General features: G+C 38.3%; 1 protein-coding gene across 3 annotated transcripts in view; it reads left to right on the forward strand.

The window, feature by feature from the left end:
- vps13a (vacuolar protein sorting 13 homolog A) overlaps window positions 1-19,854 on the forward strand; it is a 206,501-nt gene that overhangs the window by 154,583 nt on the left and 32,064 nt on the right. For all 3 annotated transcript variants that reach the window (XR_010003415.1, XM_062972011.1, XM_016991003.2), the window contains exons 56-62: window positions 4,000-4,146; window positions 4,639-4,720; window positions 6,313-6,382; window positions 6,899-7,007; window positions 10,045-10,158; window positions 17,526-17,671; window positions 17,769-17,850. Coding sequence is in view for 2 of the 3 variants with exons in the window: in XM_062972011.1 (XP_062828081.1) it covers window positions 4,000-4,146; window positions 4,639-4,720; window positions 6,313-6,382; window positions 6,899-7,007; window positions 10,045-10,158; window positions 17,526-17,671; window positions 17,769-17,850 (750 nt within the window). In the remaining variant the exon portion in view is untranslated. The remainder of the gene's footprint in view (window positions 1-3,999; window positions 4,147-4,638; window positions 4,721-6,312; window positions 6,383-6,898; window positions 7,008-10,044; window positions 10,159-17,525; window positions 17,672-17,768; window positions 17,851-19,854) is intronic.

Raw genomic sequence — 19,854 nt, forward strand, 5'->3', positions numbered from 1 at the left:
AACTGGGAAAACTTATTGACTTGAGTATAAGCCGAGGATGGGCAATGAAGCAGCTACTGGTAAATTCCAAAAAATAAATATAGATACCAATAAAATTACATTAAATGAGGTATCAATAAGCTAAATGTTTTTGAATTTACCATATTTTAAAGAAAAACAGTAAACTAGCTCTGTAAGTGAAAAGGAGGATCAACAAAAACAATATGGTATCAATAATAACTTTTTATTTTTTTTCAAATTCTTAATAAAATTTTAACGTTCTTTAACAATTTTACTGTACAGAATTATGTATATCATAACTCCTATATATTCTCATTCTCTAACTATATTACATACTCATATTATTTACCTTTTGTTACCCTTCACCTAGTGCTGGATGGGGTCACACTCCCCCTGAAGATGCAGGTTCGCAGTCTGGGGGTGATCCTAGACTAGAGCCTCAGGTCTCGGCAGTGGCTAGGGAAGCCTTCGCACAGCTAAAACTTGTGTGCTAGCTGCGCCCGTACCTTGAAAAGCCGGACTTGGCCACGGTGTCTATGCTCTTGTTACATCCCGATTAGACTACTGCAACACACTCTACGTGGGGCTGCCTTTGAAGACTATTTGGAAGCTTCAATTAGTCCAATGGGAGGCAGCCAGGTTATTAACCGGAGCAGCGTACAGGCAGAGGAGGTCCAATGTAATTTTCAAGTGTAGGCGAACAGAAATTTTGGCGCCCCCCCCCCCCCCCAACCAATCACTGAAAAATAAAAGCGTTGATTCTGGTCATGACAACACACAAAATATTATTATTATTATTATTATTATTATTATTATTATTATTATTAAGATCCAAAGGAGCAGGGTGTGAAAATAGCTCACATTCCAGGATCCCATCCCAGGCTTTTGATGTTAAACTGGATTATATGAGTCCGCACTGCCAGATAATTTGGGATGAACAGAAAAGTTGTGATTGGATCCTGGGATATAGGTCCTGTCTGGAAGGGCCCTAAGTGGCATATAAACGTTGGCAAGCTGGGCATTCCTTCTGCCTGCTACAACAGGCAGAAATGCAAATCATGGGTCAGTTGAGCAACATGACAAGGAGGCAAAGAGAGAGGGCCCTTGCCATATAACCCAGAATATCTGCTTTGAACTGAGTTATCTGAGTCCACACTGCCAGATATTCCAACTCAAAACAAGAAAATGTGGGATTTTATTCAGCTATGTGTGGAAGGGGCCAGAGGAAGGACCCTTCCAGAGCCCTGTATCCCAGAATATCTGCTTTGAACTGGATTATCTGAGTCCACACTCCCAGATACTCCAGCTCAAAGCAGAAACTGTGGGATTTTATTCAGCCATGTGTGGAAGGGGCCAGAGAGAGGGCCCTTCCAGAGCCCTGTATCCCACAATATCTGCTTTGAACTGGATTATCTGAGTCTATACTTCCACTACTTCTATACTTCCACTGGTGCACTATTCCTCTGTTACGTCAGCTCCACTGGCTGCCAATTAGCTACCGAGCACGATTCAAAGTGCTGGCTTTAGCCTATAAAGCTCTAAACGGTTCCAGCCCAGCTTACTTGTCCGAAAATGTCTCCCGCTATGACCTACCATGTAATTTAATATCTTCAGGGGAGGCCCTGCTCTCGGTCCCACCAGCCTCACAGGTGTGGCTGGCTGGGACGAGAGACAGGGCCTTCTCAGTGGTGGCTCCTCGGCTGTGGAACTCCCTCCCCAGGGACATCCGGCAGGCTCCATCCCCTTTGAGTTTTAGAAAGAAAGTGAAGACCTGGCTATGCAAGCAAGTGTTTAAAGAATAGGTTTTGTTGGCTCGACTCGGTCTGGACTAAGGTTTATGTACAAGATTCTGTGGATGAATGGCTCAAGTATTTTGTATTGTTTTAAATCTATTTTTAACTACTAATGTTTTATTCTTTTGTATTGTTGTGTATTGGCATCGAATTCTGCCAGTTTTGTAAGCCGCCCTGAGTCCCTTCAGGTGAGAAGGGCAGGATAGAAATTATGGAAATAAATAAATAGTGCTTCACCTCAGACCAGCCAATTACAATATTTATTTCCAAAATTCCATTGTTTCTTTTACAGGTTTTTTCCCCTTACCTTCTATATATACAAACTCTATGATTTTTTCCCCATATCTTCCCCAAATCATCCTTTTTAATAACCCTCTTTTAATCTTAATATTGCATGTCAATTTATCATTTATCGCAATATCCCAAATCTCCTTATACCATTCTTCCAATTGGTACTCCCCTCCCCCCCTCCTTTCCATTTTTTGGCTATTAACAATCTTGCTGCTGATACCAAGTTGGTGATTAGTTCCTTTAACTCTTTGGATATTTGAATATTATCCATAAATGACAGCAGTGCTATTTCAGGCGTTCCTATTATTTCTGTTTTGGTGATTCCCTTTATTTCTTTAAAAATGTTCTCCCAAAACTTTTGAACACATTTACAGGACCACCACATATGTATGTATGTACAGATTTCCTGACAGCCCCTCCAGCACTGCTTAGAGTATTGCTTATCAATTTGATTTAATCTAATTGGTGTGAAGTGCCATCTCCAAACCACTTTATAATAAATCAATAATAACTTTATTATTATTATTATTATTATTATTATTATTATTATTATTATTTATTTCTACCCACCCTATCACACAATGAGGACTCAGGGTGGCTTCCAACATAGTAACAGGCAAACACTCAATGCCTATATAAACAAAAAACAAAAATTTTAAACAAAAGACAATACTAAATATTGTAAAATAAATTTTAAAAAAACAGTGCATTAGATAGTTATCATTAAAAGCAGTTTAAAAACCAGCCGAGGCAAAGTCTCATATCAGTTTCCTTTCACCTTCTCTCAGGCTTCTCCTATTGATGCAGCCTAGAATGGCACACGCCTTTTCAGCTGCAGCATCACACTGTTGGCTCGTGTTCGATTAAGACTCCTTTAATAGAATCCTAGATTTGGAAGGGAGCTCTAAAGACCATATAATCCAACCCCCTTCATTCTGCCTTAATGCAGAGAATGAACAAAACAACCCTGAAAGATGGTCATCCAGCCCTAATAATATTAATATAAATAATAATAATAATAGATATGGAAGAGACAGCATGGGCCATGTAGTCCAAACCCCTTATGCCTTCATGCAGAAAAAGCACAATCAAAGCATCTCCAACAGATGACTATCGAGCTTTAATAATATTAATATTAATAATAGATTTGGAAGGGACCTCTAAAGACCATATAGTCCAAGGACCTTCTGCCTTAGTGCAGTAAAAGCACAATCAAGGCATCCCTGACAGATGGCCAGCCAGCCGCTATAATAACACTAAGAATCAAAGTTGGCAGAGACCCTTTGGGCCATCTAGTCTAACCCCCTTCTGCCTTTGTAAAGTGGCGTTCGGGACAAACCTCGCTGCCGTGGCTCCCTTCGTCACCCTGTGTGTGTGCTCCATCCTCAGCAGACAAGGGAGCCACTGCGGTGGGGTTTTCCCCACCGCGGTGGCTGCCTCCACCACTGAGGAAGGTGCGCCCGGGGTGAAGGAAGAGGTGAGACAGGCGCACACGGTGAAAGGGAGGAAGGAAAAGTGTGTGCCTTCCTTGGCGGTGATGGCAGGGTTTGTCAGGGGCCTTGCTCCCCTCCTGGCTCAGAGGAAAAGGTACATGGGGTAGAAGGGAGAAGAGGTGAGGGTCCTGGCGGGGAGGCGTGGGGAAAGGGCTCTTCTTTCAGCCCCACACCTTCCGTCCAGGACTCTCACCCAAGAATAAGCTGATGGGAGTTTTTTCAGTCTGAAAATCGGGCTGAAAAACTTAGCTTATACTCGAGTGTATAGGGTAATTGCTTTCCCGTAGAATTTCAAGATATTTTCAGTTGAAATTGGTGAAATTTAGAAGTGCTTAAAATTCACTGGACTGTGTTTAAATGTTTTATTTGAAAAAAAAAGAAATATTATTTAGATTTGAACTTTTTTTAAAAAAATAAAACAGGTCTGCTTGACTCCTACTGGTAATAACATGAAAATACTACAGCCCTCAGAAATCCCAGTGCGAAGAAGTTTTTTACCGGCTTTAAAAGTACAATATAGTACATCTGAACACCAATCGTCCTTCAGAGTCCAGATTTATAGGATACAGGTATGTTTTGTAATTACTAAAAGTGAATAGTAAAATAAGCCTTTGGGTTGATGAACTAAAAGAGATAAAATCATATTTTGTAGATTTTTAATTCAGCATTTCACTTAATCCATGCAGCTAGTATTTCAAGCTTTTCTCTGTAGTATCTTCAGTGATTGTTATTCCTATATGGTTTTTTTAAAAAAATTAACACTTCCCTTAATTTGAAAGATGTTTATGAGAAGCGTATGAATTTCCATTATATAAATGTTGGATTAAGACATAATGTATGTTTGGTGTACTCAAATTCAAAGTTTAATCTTTAATGGGAAAAAAAACCTGAAAAAACTAGCAGCTGACTTCAATTAAATAAGATTTTCTGTTTTTCCTCTTAACATATGTGAAGCCAGTATAACTGCAAGATAGGATGTTTATCAAACATTTAGGGTAAAAGAAACATTTGCAAGTGGATATCTAACATGCATCATATTGTCCTGTCATTGCCCCTGTCAGATACAAAACCAGATTCCTGGAGCCATATTTCCCTTTGTGTTCTATCCTATTAAACCTCCCAAGTCCATCTCCTTGGATTCAGGTTTGTTAACACTGTTTAACACCTTTTATGCTTTTTTTCTACATTTTGTAATAAATTAGGAGGATCTTTTTTGCAAGAGTGAGGGACAACTAATTCATGGTAATATTAGAAGATAAAGTGATTTTTGTTAATAGGTTTATTTTTTGAATTTGCTAAATTTGCCAGAAACGTCTTGAGAATATATTGTTCAAACAGTTGCTTTTTCTAACTTCATTTGAGTGACCTGCTCCTTAATTGCTAAAATTAATCAGATGTTGTTATAATAAACAAAGGAATGTGATTGTCATTCTACCACTGGAAGTAATTTGGGTCAGATGGGAAACATAAGTTCTGCCATTTCTCTTTCCCCCAGAAATTCCTATCCTGGGGCAATGAAAGATTCCCAAGTTTTTGTACACATCTTAGACCACTCTTGCTTGACAAACTTACATTGTTTGTAAGCATTATGGCAGACAGGAACTCAGTATTTTAACCAGTGCCCTTTTGATAAATATAAATATCCTTTCAAAATTCATGCAGCTAATATAACTTGAATCTGAAAAATAACTTATCTGTAACTTTGTTAAATTATACAGTCAGTTTTTAATTACTGAATATGGTATTGAATATATTTGTAGAAGTGCATTTTCAGGAATGCTAAAGGAGCAATCCACAACCACTGGGTGAATCCCTTGTTCCAGCTGATCAGGGCAGAAGACCAAATTTCTAAAACATTTTATCTGTTACTCCATTCTGAGTTTCTCCTCTCCTGTCTTGCCAGCTTGACAAGAATAATTCTATATATCTATCCTATTACAATTATTTATAGAGCATTATGGGAATTACGGTAGTATCAGGAAACTTGGCGCTTTCCTACAGAAACCTAATGAACTTCTGGCTCTTGCCACAACACATAGTGACTTTCAACCTACTTGATTCTGCTTTTGACAAAGTTAGGCAATACTCTGGAGTTTGCTGGAAACTCTGGAATATCCTGGGCCTTCAGGGCAGTTATGACTGCTGGCATCACCTTTTCTCTGCAGCTCAGTGAAATGATTTCAACGTAAATCTCAGTGGCTTTAATGTTTCAAGGTTTGTAACAGAATTGAAGAAGTAAGCTAAGGGAGTAAGGATAAAATTTTGGTCTCTTGCCTTGATTTTCTGGCACAAGGGATTAACCCTATGGTTGCAGATTGTTTTTCTAGAATGATTCTCCATGATAAGTATCAACCTCTCGTTCCTCATTTTAGAAGTTGACTTCATTTCCTCCCATATATGCCTCATATATGGCTCTTGCCACCTTAGATCATTGATTTTACTACCTTTTCATTATATCGTTTGCAAATGGAAAAATAATGGATTCAACAGTTTTTTTTTTATTAATACTTAGGTTTAAATGTGTTTTCACTTTTAAACCATTATTTTTTTTAAAAAATAATACTGTTGTTTTATACTTTTTCAACTTTTATAAATTAAAATTTTAATTAAATTGTTTAAAATTATTGTTAGTCACATTGGGTCCCATTCTGGGAAAAAAGTGGAGTATAATTTCAATAAAACATAAAAGAGTAAGTGCCAACCCTGCTCACTCTTTTTGTTGGAAATTTCCATAGAACCTAAACCATTTACTGATGTCAGTATTGTCATAAGAACTGCAGGACATTCTGAGATATCACGTATAAAGTAAGTACAACTCTATTACTTTTAGAAACTATACCTAGGGCAAAACACTGTATCTGGATTGCTAACTGTAACTTTTGATAGAAAGCATTTATTGTAACACAGTTTTAAAGAAATCCACTGGTTTGTAATATGTTTTCCAGCCTAAATTCAAGTTGATTTTCAACCTTAGTTAGCTTAGAATCTCAGTGTTTGCAGAAGTACCTCTCCTTATATGCTCTTGCCTGAAAATCCAAGGGCTGATGTAAAGGCTCTCATCTCAGTCCACCATTAGGAATGACATATTGTATGAAACTATGGGAATAGGGTGTTTTTTTCCGCTTGTTTGTGATTTTTCCAGTTGTGGAATGCCTTGCCCTTGGAGGCTGATTCTAGTTGCTTTCTGATGCTGTGTTAAAGCAGCTTTTTGTCAAGGTTTTTCGGGTCTTTACGATTTTACAGTAATTTTGCATTGATCTGCACAACTTTTAATTTGTTATGGTTGTTTAAAGTTTCAATTGTTTTTAAACTCCTTTGCAGATATTTTAAAGTCCTAATTCAAGAAATGGATCTTCGTTTGGATCTTGGCTTCCTTAATGCTTTGGCTGATTTTTTTACACTTGCTGAGGAAGTACCCAAAGACCAAGAGGTAAGAACTATTATCACATCAGGGATATCTTCAATAATAAACCATAATGTGTACTGGATGTTCTGCATCATGTGATTAAAATGAATTGTGGAATCGTTTTTCTGGAATGTTTATAAACCAGGTTTCTTATGTACAGAAGAATTGAAATCAGATTTAAAGACCTCATGCTCAGCTGTTGTCCTAATCTGGAGTGAAGGAAGGAGCAGCTATGGAAGTAGTGCTGAGCCAAGATATATGTGTAAATGTCAGCAGCAATTCTAGCCAACAGGGCACAGGCTGCTCCTATCTCCCTCGCACCCTAGGAAGAGAAGGAAGAAGTGTAAACAGCTTCCATCATGATAGTCACTGCTGTACAACATAAGCAACATCTTATTCATGAGGAATTACTGCAGCAGCAACCAAGAAGACAAAACTGAGTCAAGTGAAAAAGCAGGAGGGCAAATTATTCCTCGGCGCCCCTGGAAAATCGTTGTCATATACCAGGGCACCTTACATACATTTTGGTCAGTCAGTCCAATCTTTTAAAGAGTATATTTAATCTTACCTATGTAAAATCAGTCTCCATTTTAAATTTGGCAAATCCACCTTGGAACTGTCAGGTATGAAATGAAAGAGGCATAAAGTAAATTAGACTGTGAAGCCTTATTCTCTGGATAACTGAAGGAGCAATCGATGACATATGGTTTTATCCTCATGCGTCATTAGTTCAAGGCAGGAAACAAATTCTTTTAGGAGCATTGATTTCCTTCTTCAGTTTTATTTTCTTGCCTTGCCAACAGATTGAATTTTCCACATTCTCACCTCCCTTTTACTCTCTATGCTATCATTATTTATAAAAATGCAAAATAAAAATTTAAAGAAAAAGAGAAAAATAACTGATTGTGAGATTGTTTATAGTGCTCTTCGTATGCTAGTTGCCAAGTGAAAAGGCAAGTGGATGATGATTTAAATAAACCACCTGTTCCGTCCCCAAGAGGTTTGGTTTGCATTTTTTATAGTTGTAGGAATAGCATCTGTTTGCATTTGCTCCAGGGTTGCTGCAGATTCTGCAGCAGTCTGATAGTTAGCCTGTTTGCAAGTCTTTGCTAGTTGCAGCCTGCAAATGTATCGTTTTGTTCTGGAGACCGCCCCTTTTCCTGGGGATAGAAGGCTCCATTTTGAGAAGCCTATTCTGCCTTCTAGACTGAAGGAGAAACATCATAGATGTGCTTGTGTGGCCAAGCCAGGCCAACTCTGAAAAGGCCATCGTAAGTACAAACAAATGACCTGCCTTTAAAACCAGTGCCAAGCATAGATAGGGGAAAGACCTGTTCTTTCTAATAGCTTTGGCACTGGGGCAGAGAACATCTTTTGATTTCTTTGCCACTGGAGGAAGCTCTACCAACTTCGCCTCAAAAACTAGCTTTGAGCTCAGATAGTTATAGATCTTTTGATAGCAGCTCAGAGCTAGGGTGAAGAGGATCTCTGGACCTCTTTGCCTTTGGTGGAAGTTAGCTCAGCAACCTAAAGGAGAAAAGCAAGCAAGGAACATCTGCAAGGTTTTATAAGTGGACTGTTTTTAATTTGCAACTTTAATTACATGTGCCAAGTCTGCCAAGGACTTTGTGTAAATAAAATTTTGTTGGATTGTTCTACTTGAAGTGCCTTTGGTTACCGGGATTTCCAGAGCTTCTAAGTAAGGCCCCCGCAGTTCATCTGGGCAAAGGAAGAAGCACATCCTAAAGTGTTAAAAAGGTGCCTGGATCTGACAGCATACCACCTGCTGAGCTCCTATGTAGTTCAGCAGATCACAAAGTGGCACACAACTAAAAATAATGCAATCTGTTGCATGTTGATCTGGCATTTGAAAACAGTATCAAGAAAAATACTTTTAACAAATGAAAGTGACACAGTTGACCTTAAAATCGCCACTGCGAGATGAATCTAAAATGGCTTTGACCATAAGAGATGATGAAAAGCACTCGAATTAACTAGGAAGGGAAAGAAAGACAAAAATAAATACAAGAGTAAGCAAGCGGACTTACTAGATTTATTTATTCATAAAAATTCAAAGGCTCACCACTTTAAGTACCTCAGCATTGCTTCAGGGCATCGTGTTAAAATGTTGGGTAAAGGACAGTGTTGCAGCTAGAGATGCAAATGGCCATATAGTTAGCATGTGAAGGCACAGACAGGAGACTTGATTGGCAGGAAGAAGCCATTTTAGTTTGAAACAGGAAGCTAATAGAGACATTTCCATCTAGCGGAGCTGAAATGCAAGCAAGATGTATACAATATTTGGAGAAAAAAGTTTATTGAAAATATACTGTTTTCCAGTCAGAACTTTGTTTCATATGGAATCTTAGCACACTCAGTTTTCTGAAATGAGTGACATAAAAGATATAATAAAAGAGAAGATTAATGCAGAGTTGAAGGCTAGACTAGTAGAACAAGTAGAATGTTCACAAACGAGGCATATTAGGGAAGGAAATTCACAAATTAATCACATAGATGTAATGGATTTAATGAATTTTTAAAGTATGTTTAATTAAATCTAATATGCATTTAACCTGGTATTAGTGAATTTAGACATATCCGATAATCCAAATTAATTAATTAATTGCACACAAAATGTGATGAGAACTGCAGACAAATAAAAACTTTAATACAGTAAGAGCAGAAATATCAGGGAACAATAGTAGAAATGGATAGGAAAACAAAATGCTCTGTCAGACCAAGAAGATACATTAATAAAAATTCTTTCAGAAGATCAAGATCTAAACACACAATTCATTTATGTTTTATAGTCATCTTATTATGCACATAGCCCAAAGGTATTTTATTCAATAATTTAAATAATTATGTGAATGAAACAAAGTGTGTGTACACTGAACAATTAGAAAGCAAAAGTGTCACTATCTCAGCCACCCATGTGGAAAATTTTGCAGTATTTCAGATTTATGGATAGAGGGTGCTCAACCTGCATTTGTGTACATTTGCTATAAAGTTGTTGTTTTTGCTTTGAATAGTGATATTACTTTTTATTATACACTTACAGATAGAACTTTTCAAAAAGGATGTAGAATATGTACAGGAGGAACTGAAAAATGTGTCATCAACTGATACATCACAAATCAGTTTATATGAGTATTTTCATATATCTCCAATCAAGGTATGTACATGTCATAAATGTAATGTTTGCATATGTGTTTGTGGCAGGTATGTGAAACATTACTTCACATCAGGAAACTGATGTGTGTAGAAATAAAGCACAGAGTACCCAAGTTTCACAAATATAGTAAGTCAGATCTGTATAGAAGCATGTCAAGGGTACAGTACAGTCACTATATGGCTGTGGCCTGCATGTAAAAAAGACTTCACAAATCTAGCTCCCATGCCAGGGTTACTCAGTGTGCTCTTCAAAACAAATTCATGGATGTTTCAAAATACATGGGTTTAACCCTTGTAGTCTGCTATAATGTGTGTGTGAAAATCAGTTCAAGTAAGTGGCAATCAGACATACCTACTTCTAGAGTCTTTAGGATCACATTTAACAAATTCTTTCAATTATTTGTTGGTTGATTGATCATCTCCACTTCCAGTTGTACTATTCGTTCAGATGGAGTGAAAGTAGTTTCTTCTTCTTGGTCTCTGTGAATCACACAATTGGGTATTCTCGCACACATACAAAGCACTGTTTGGAACCTTCTAGCATTATTAAATAGAAAGGTTTTGCGGTAACCTCGCTCACCATTCCAAGGCTATATGAAGCCTGGCTGCAACCAAAACCCCTCAGTTCCTTTCATCCATGCTGCAACTGGTTCAGGAACCCTGCTTGTCAAGCTTGTTTTCGACTGTTTGTTTTTGCTGTTGGAGTCTTTCTTCTTCATTGGTAGCAACTCTGTCTGAATTGTGGTTAGTTTTCAGACATCCTTGCTATCAGTAGCTCGTCACTCCTGCTCCCGCTTCTGACTTTATTCCGTGAATATGGTGTTGGCCTAGTCTAGAATGCCTTCCACCGCTCACTTTAAGCGGTCAAACAATGTTCAGTCAAATTACCCGAGACAGATGAACGCTCCAAGTGCCTCCTCTGTTTGGGTGAAGGCCATTCTGTCCACACTTGTATTAACTGACAAGCATTCATGCCTCAGGCGTGAAAAAATAGTGAAGCAAAGCTTCGCTCTTTTCTATGTCAGAAAGCGCTTTCACTCTCCTCATCGGGCTTGGTGTTGATGTCGATGTTTTACTGGATCTTCAATCAAGCAGACTAGGTCGTCCGCGAAAGCGCGGACTTTGTAGCTATATCCCTTTGTTCTAAGACCTTTTAAATCTATTTTTTTCCTGATTGATTCCAGTAATATCTCCTTTGGAAACAAGGCTGGGTTAGAGAGACATCTCCAAAGTGGGAGAGCGAGGTTCTGCATTCGCCAAGCGCAGAGAGAGAGAGAGAGAGAGAGAGAAGAGCCATCGCATTTCCTTTTTTCCCTCCTTCCTTCCTTGCATACAAATGGCCCCCCCAACGGGATGATTCACTTCCCTTCTCTCCCTTCCCAGCACTTTCCTCCTCCTTCTAGTTTTTTCACACGGAGAAAGAGAGCCACCTACTCTTGCCTTGTATTGAATGGAGGAGAACATATCAAAGGGTGCAATGTTTCCAATTGGCCACATGATGGCATCGGTTATTATGGAATATCGGATAAGCAAAGGTCATATAAGCGAGACTCTACAGCAGGGGTCCCCAAACTAAGGCCCGGGGGCCGGATGCGGCCCTACAAGGTCATTTACCTGGCCCCCGGCCTCATTTTTATAATATAATATTTTTATATCAGTTTTAATAATATAATATATTGTATTTATTTATTTATTTGTTTGTTTATTTGCGACATTTATATCCCGCCCTTCTCACCCCGAAGGGGACTCAGGGCGGTTTACAAGTATATATACATACATACAATATATTATATTATACAACTAATATTGCAATATTATTAGTAGTATTGCACGTAATATAAATATACAATTATAATAGTGAATTATAATTATTACTACATTGTATTACATCATAATATTATTATTAATATTACATGTATATACAATATATTATAATATAAGTATAGTATAATATTATTATATATTATTATATCATTAAATTGATACAGGAGACATGGTGGAAAGAAGTCTTCCTGGCCCCGTCTTCTTCATTCTGGTCCAGAATGGCAGTTAGGCCTTTTTTGGGGGGTGGGGGGATATTACATATAATAATAATAATAATAATAATAATAATAATAATACATGTAATATAATATTTTAATATAATAATATAATATTATATTACATATAATATTGATAAAATATTATGTTATACAATATAATACTAATAATAATACCATATAATAATATTAATTATATGTTATATATTACATATAATATTACCTGTATAGTGGTATAGTTCAATATAGTAATATATAATGCTAATATTGTGCTATGCTAATAATATAATATATTGTATGTACATACAGCTGCTCTGAGTCCCCTTTGGGGTGAGAAGGGTGGGATATAAATGTAGTAAATAAAGGTAGTAAATAAATAAATATTTTAGACTTAGGCTCGCCCAAAGTCTGAAATGACTTGAAGGCACACAACAACAACAATCCTAATTAACTTGACTATCTCATTGGCCAATATCAGGCCCACACTTTCCATTGAAATCCTGATAGGTTTATTTTGGTTAAAATTGTTTTCATTTTTAAATATTGTATTGTTCTTTAATTGCTATTGTTGTATTGCACTACAAATAAGACATATGCTGTGTGCATAGGAATTTGTTCGTTTTTGGGGGTTTTTTTCAAATGATAATTCGGCCCCTCAACAGTCTGAAGGATTGTAGACTGGCCCTCTGCTTTAAAAGTTTGGGGACCCCTGCTCTACAGTATATAAAAAGGTCAGGAAGATATAGACAAAATATTACAATATGTAAAAGAGACTAAGATTACAAGACTAACAGAAGCAATGAAAGCCAACCTAGATAGATTAATCACATCGGATGAACTAATGGAAAAAAAATAGATAAGCTTAGACCAAATACAGTGTTATATGTCAGCCTGTGTCTGTTCCTTCTGATCAGCCTGAGACTGACTTTCATGCAGAGAATGATGTTTCACTTGAGGAATGTGTGTCTGAGCAGCCAGTGTTAAGTGTAGATCAGACAGTTTCAGATGACCCTTTACTGCCTTCTACAGAGTTACACTGGCAGTGATTCCGATGTGGGCAGTGAGGACGTAATCATGAACCAAAAACAATTTTACAATAAAGATAGGGAGCTCTCAGCAAAGCTCAGACGATCGGTTCGTTTACAAATGAAAGATAAGACAGGTGCCTCAGAAGGAAGGAAGAGTGCATTTCTCACGGCTGGGGATTTTGGGGAGGGCTCTCATTGATGTTATGTTGCTTTTGTTTTCAGTCAAGACAACTTTGCTTTACCCAAGGTTCACGTTTTCCAAGTGCTCCCTGTTTCCAAGAATTTATGGTGTTCCAGTTGGCCTATGGGATTTTGTGTTTGGCTCTCTGAATTACTTTATTCAAGTTTGTTCAAGGATCTAGTTTTGCTATATTGCCTAGCTTTTACCTGTCTTGCTCCATGGAATTTCTACAGCTTTATGTTATGGATTTAATCTGAAACCTTAAAATACATTATTTCGTCCTTATTTGTGGATTGTACTTTTTACTATATTTTGCTTGGGTTTTTTTGTATATTCTACAATAAACTGCTTGCTGCATATTCAGTTAGTGTGTTGCTTACAGTCAAAGGGATTTCTGTCTTGGGGTGTGACATACAGCCCCTGGATGGCATCTAGGCACTTTATTATAAAACATTTAAGGAAGAGTTAACACCAATACTTGAGGCAGTAATGAATAAAGTTTTGGGGAAAGGAGAGATACCAGAGTCTTGGAAAGAATCCACAATAGTACTAATCCCAAAATCAGATAAGGATTTAGACCAAACCAAGAAATTACAGACCTATTTCATTATTGAATTGTGACTATAAATTATTTCCTACAATTTTGGCAGATAGATTTAATCAGGTGCTAGCAAAGATTATTCATAAAGATCAAGTGGGATTCCTACAAGACAAACATTTGAGTCAGAATGTCAAAACAATTCTGAATGTGCTGGAGGTGGCAGAGCGTGACCCCAATAAAGATCTGGTATTATTCTTTTTGGATATGGAAAAAGCATTTGATCATGTTAGCTGGGGGTACTTGGAGAAAGTTTTGGAATCGTATGAGGTGGGCCATGAATTTTAAAAGCAGTGGGGGCAATATATTCTAAGCAAAATGCTAAGCTAAAAATAAATGGAAAATTGACAAATGGCAGATATAGAGAAAAGGACCAGACAAGGTTGCCCACTCCCACCATTGTTGTTTATTTTGGGATTGGAAACTCTAAGCATAAGAATCAAAGAGAGCAAGCAAATTGAAGGGTTTAAAGTAAGGGGCCAGGAAATCAAAACTAAAACATACTCAAACATCATGGTCTGTATCCTATCTAACTCAACATAGAACATTCCAAAATTATTAGAGGTAATCAAATCATACAGTGAGGTATTGGGATTTAAAATAAAGATAAATCCAAATTCTGTCCATCTTGACCCTGCTTTGACATGGTGATTAGTTCGTTATGTTAGACTTGAAAAATGCATATTTCCATATTGGGATACATCAAAGTTACCAAAGGTTTCTGGCTTTTTGTATCAAGAACCGTCCTCCCCTTTGGACTGCCAACTGTTCCGGGAGTGTTTACCAAAGGAATGACAGAGGTAGCTGCCTATCTCAGAACAAACAATATCATAGTATACCCACATCTAGATGACTGGCTGCTCGTTACTCAGTCTGTGACATGCCTTTTGGAGACCATAAACTTTACACTCCGCCTTCAACAAGGACTTGGCCTCATGGTGAATCCAAAGAAGTCCAACCTGACACCAGTGCAATGTATCCGATTCATTGAGACCAATGTCTACTTCCTCCTTGAGACAGCTTCCCTCTCAGAGGACAGGTTCCTTAATTTGCAAAAATCGGTCATGCGTTGCCATCTTCAAAGGACAGTCAACGCCAAAGATGTTCATATCACTTTAAGAGAAATGGCCCCCACCACTGCTGTTACACCCTTCACATGTGTGTACATGCACCTGCTTCAGCAGCGGTTCCTTTGTGCCTTCGATCCTCTACAGGACTCTCTCCATGAATGCCTCTCAATCCCAGATCAAGATTCGAGACTCTTAGTTGCTGGACTATCAGAGAAAATATGCATCAGAATGACCTTTTGATCTCCGAAACCAGAGGTCACTGTCACAACGGATGCCTCGATGTTGGGCTGGGGGGCACACTGTGGGGACCTTTCCATCAATCAACCTTGGTCAGCTCCTGAAAGAAAACATCACATCAATTACTTTGAACTACTGGCATCTTCAAGGCTTAAGGGCTTTCGAGAAACACATCTGGTTCTGTAGTACAGATTCTGATGGAGAACACTATCATCCACTGGCTGGGGGAAGACCACCTGCAAGCAGATGCCCTGAGCAGAACTCTGTCCTCCTCCCACAAGTGGTGTCTGCATCAACCCTCCCTGCTCCACATCTTTGAAATCTGCGGCTATCTAGAAGTGGACCTCTTCACCACTACCACCAATGCTCAATGTAACCTCTTCTGTGCCAGAGTATCTTTGAACCCATTTGTACGGGATGCCTTTACAATGGAATGGAAACATTTACTATTTCTAGCTTTCCCCGTTACGACTAATTTCAAGGGTTTTGAAAAAGATTTAGTCCAACACCACTCAGTGCATCCTAATCTCCCCTTGGTGGCCGAGACGTCATTGGTTCACTCAACTACTGCTGATGTCTTCCTCCATAGGCCGACCTCCTTTCGATGTGTGACAGCCAAGTTCTGCATCCCAACATGAAAGCTTTGCATCCGATGGCATGGCAAATCAAGTTTTAGCTTGTCAGTGATGTTGCTTTGTTGCCTTCTTTGAAGGCAAATAAATGTCTCCTTACCAGGCCACCAGTGTTGATGTTCTTGATTTCTCGGGGGCTTTGGCCGATAAGGCCCTTTTCTTATATTCTGTTAAAGTTAATTTGTCTGCTATTTCACTCTTGTTTCTCTGATCCTTGGATTCAGAGCTTTTTTTTTTTTTTTTTGAAGGGTTACAAGAACTTGCACCCACTTGTGTTACTTTCAGTCTTGGACTGGAGCCCTGGACTGGTATTTTCAAAACTTATGGAAAAATGCTTTGGGAATCCTTGGCCACATGTCCATTACATTTACTTTCTTGGAAAACCACCTTTTTAGTGTGATACCCATTGAACACTTTGTAATTATATACATTTGTGACTGGAAGGAGTTGGGTGACTTTCTTCTTTCAAAGTTTTAGTTTGTAGATCTTTACAAAAGTATGATTTTGTGAACTTTTGATGACACATTGAACTCAAATCTTCATTGTTATACATTCCACATTCTTTCATGGGACTGTTTGCACAAGTCTTCTTCTGCTGGGTGCATCATTCATGGTGGATAAATTTTATTGATTTTGTACCAGAGGTAATGGTCAACTGAATGTCATGACTCTTGCCTCCAATACTTATGCTTGCTGGTCACCCAATTGTGTGATTCACAGAGACCACGAAGAAGGACAAGTTGCTTACCTGTCATTGTATCTCTTTGAGTGGTCTTCTGTGAATTCACACAGTCCCACCCATCCTCCCCACACAGGGGTCATGCCTCCTCAGATTTCACAATGGGCTGTATCTGTGGCCTAGTAACTAAGGAGTTTTGGTGGCAACTGGGCCTTATATGGCCTCAGGATGGTGAGCAGGGTTACCTCCAAAACGGTTATGCCTATTGATTCTAGAAAGTTCTGAACAGTACTGTGTGCATGTGTGAAAATTGTGTGAATTTACAGAGGACTATTAGGAGAAATACAGTTACAGGTAAGCAACCTGCTTATGTTACATTGCTATTTAGCAATTTTTTACATTAGCCATTTGTGGCACAAGCTGATGAGAGGGTAAATGATAAATAAGGAATCCATACTGCAGAGCAGCACAAGACTCCACTGCTTATAGTCCAGATAAGTCACCAGCAGAGTATGGCAATGTGCTGATTGTCAGGTTTGTTGTTGTGTGCCTTCAATTCATTTCTGACTTACAATGACCTTAAGATAACCTTATCATATGTTTAGTTGTCAAGGTTTCTTTAGAGGGAGTTTGCTGAGAGTGGGGCTGAGAGTATGAGACTTGCTCAAAGTCATTTAGTGGATTGTCTTGGCTGAGCAGGGGTTCAAACCCATGTGTCCAGAGTTGTAGTCCAATTTTCAAACCACCACACAATATTGGCTCTCAAATTTATTCACTTTTAAAATAAGTTAATAGGGTTGAAAATAAGTGAAAGTGACTGAACAATAACCACCAATAAAAGTACCAGGATGTTACTTAAAATACTGTGGAGGTTCTCCATCTTTTCAATTTTATTTTCTTTCAGTTACATTTAAGTTTTTCACTCAGCACTGGGAGAGAAGATAGCAACAAGGAAGAAAAACGTAAGGAGCTGATTCCAGTTCAGTCTGTGAATCTGTTGTTAAAGAGTATTGGAGCAACACTCACAGATGTGCAGGATGTTGTCCTTAAGTATGTACCATGTATTGACTGGGCTTACTTTACTTTTGCATATTACCTGAAATTTATCTATTACGTTACCTTTATTTATATGATTTCCTTATTCTAGGTTGGCATTCTTTGAGCTCAACTATCACTTTTGCACTACAGAGCAACTGCAGTGGGCAGTTATTATGCATTATTCAAAGCAGGTTAGTATACATTGGTTCTCATCTTACCTCCTGTCATTATTTGCAATTAAATTTAGTCACATTTCTCAAATGCATCATTTTGGGCTTCTTTAACTTAAAAATGTACATCTCAGTAAAATACATTCCTCCTCTGGTTGAACCTATATTCCTCCTCTGGTTGAACCTATAAATGGATTCTTCTTGGGATTTTGATGCTCTTGGCCTACTGAAGCAAGTCTCATTTTTGCAACATATTAGCTCACTTTCACAATTCTTGAACTGACAATGTGGTAGATTTGCTGATTCTTAACATTATCCCGTAAAAGCTCTGCAACTGATTTTGAGACTCTGTCACTCAAACAAATCCTGAGTCCATTGTACTGTTGTCCTAACTCAAAGAAGTCTGGTTTCTTAAGAACACAACTTAAGTGTGGCTCAAAAATATGATGGAATGCTTAAGATCAGTGGTTTTCAAACTGTGCTCCTCCAGGTGTTTTGTACTTCAGCTTCCTCAATTCCTAATAGCTGGTAAGCTGGCTGAGATTTCTAGAAGCTGAAGTCCAAAACACCTGGAGGATCACAGTTTGAGAAACATTGTTTTAAACTTCAGAATTCTGAAAAGACTTGTGTCTTTCAGACCAAGTTCAGGGTGATAATTCTACCTGCTATTATTCTCAAAGAGAAGAGACTGGTTCACCAAAGTTGACCAGAAATATGCATGCTTTCATGCTGCGGTCCATCTTTCTTAGCATCACTACCTTCAGTTTGTCATGAATCACCAAGCTTTCTTGTTCAGGCCTCTGCCTTTCTGTTTGGCCATTCCTCCCACACACTGAGAAAGTATTTATAAAATACATAGTAGCTGTCGCTGAACATCTGATGTTGGTGTTACCACTTACCTGAATAACTGACAAGTCACAAGTTCAAAACTCTACGGGGCCATTCTTGTTACACCTGACTACTTTGTTTCCTGTAGCTAATCATCAATAAAATAATCTTAAGACAACAGTGCTTTATGTTCGTTGAGACCTATCTTGATTCATTCCAAGGGGGCTAGTTTCATTTATGGGAAAGTGTTGGTTTCGATCAGCAGAACATGTAATTGTATCTCTGCTAATCTGCATATACTTGTGGTCAGACATATTTGATCCCAGATGTTATGTGGCCAGATGTCAACAATGAAACTAGTAACTGGCTTGACTTGAAATAACTTCATATCATTGATTGTTTCCACAGTTTTATGCACAAGATGAAAGCCATTTCATCCAAGATTGAAATGGTCTGAGACTTTCTCTAGACTTTCTCCAGTGATAGACTAGTATCAACATCCTATTTATAAGGATGCATTTTACAAGCCTAATTCTTCATCTTCCTCAATGTATTGTTCCTCACTTTGAACCTTCCTCCCCATCCTAAAAAAATAGAATCTTATTCACCTGTAGAGAGCCCCCAGTGGTGCAGTGGATTAAACCACTGAGCTGTTGAACTTGTTGACCAAAAGGTCAGCAGTTTGAATCCAGGGAGCTCCCGCTGTTAGCCCCAGCTTCTGCCAACCTAGCAGTTCGAAAACATGCAAATGTGAGTAGATCAAAAGGTACCACTCCAGCAGGAAGGTAATGGCGTTCAATGCAGTCATGCTGGCCACATGACCTTAGAGGTGTCTGTGGACAACATCGGCTCCTCGGGGTAGAAATGGAGATGAGCACCAACCCTCAGTCGGACACAACTAGATTTAATGTCAGGGGGAAACCTTTACCTTTTTTATTCTCTTTTTGCCTTCTAATGTTGGCTTCAATGGCATTATCAGCTAAGCATTCAGGTGCAAAGCCTGCAGAACAGGGAGAAAAAATTTAAGAAATGTACACTTCATGCACAAACCTTCCCCAAACTACAAAACTGGCAGAGTGATCTCTGTGCATTGTGAATCCCAGGATGTGAAAAGAAAAATCTGACCAAAAAAGCATTTCTAGCTATACTAGAGAGAGTTGCAAACATGCACAAATTTTTTTTTTCACAAAGCCAGCC

Source organism: Anolis carolinensis, chromosome 2, assembly GCF_035594765.1.
Source record: "Anolis carolinensis isolate JA03-04 chromosome 2, rAnoCar3.1.pri, whole genome shotgun sequence".
NCBI classification, from domain to species: Eukaryota; Metazoa; Chordata; class Lepidosauria; order Squamata; family Dactyloidae; genus Anolis; species Anolis carolinensis.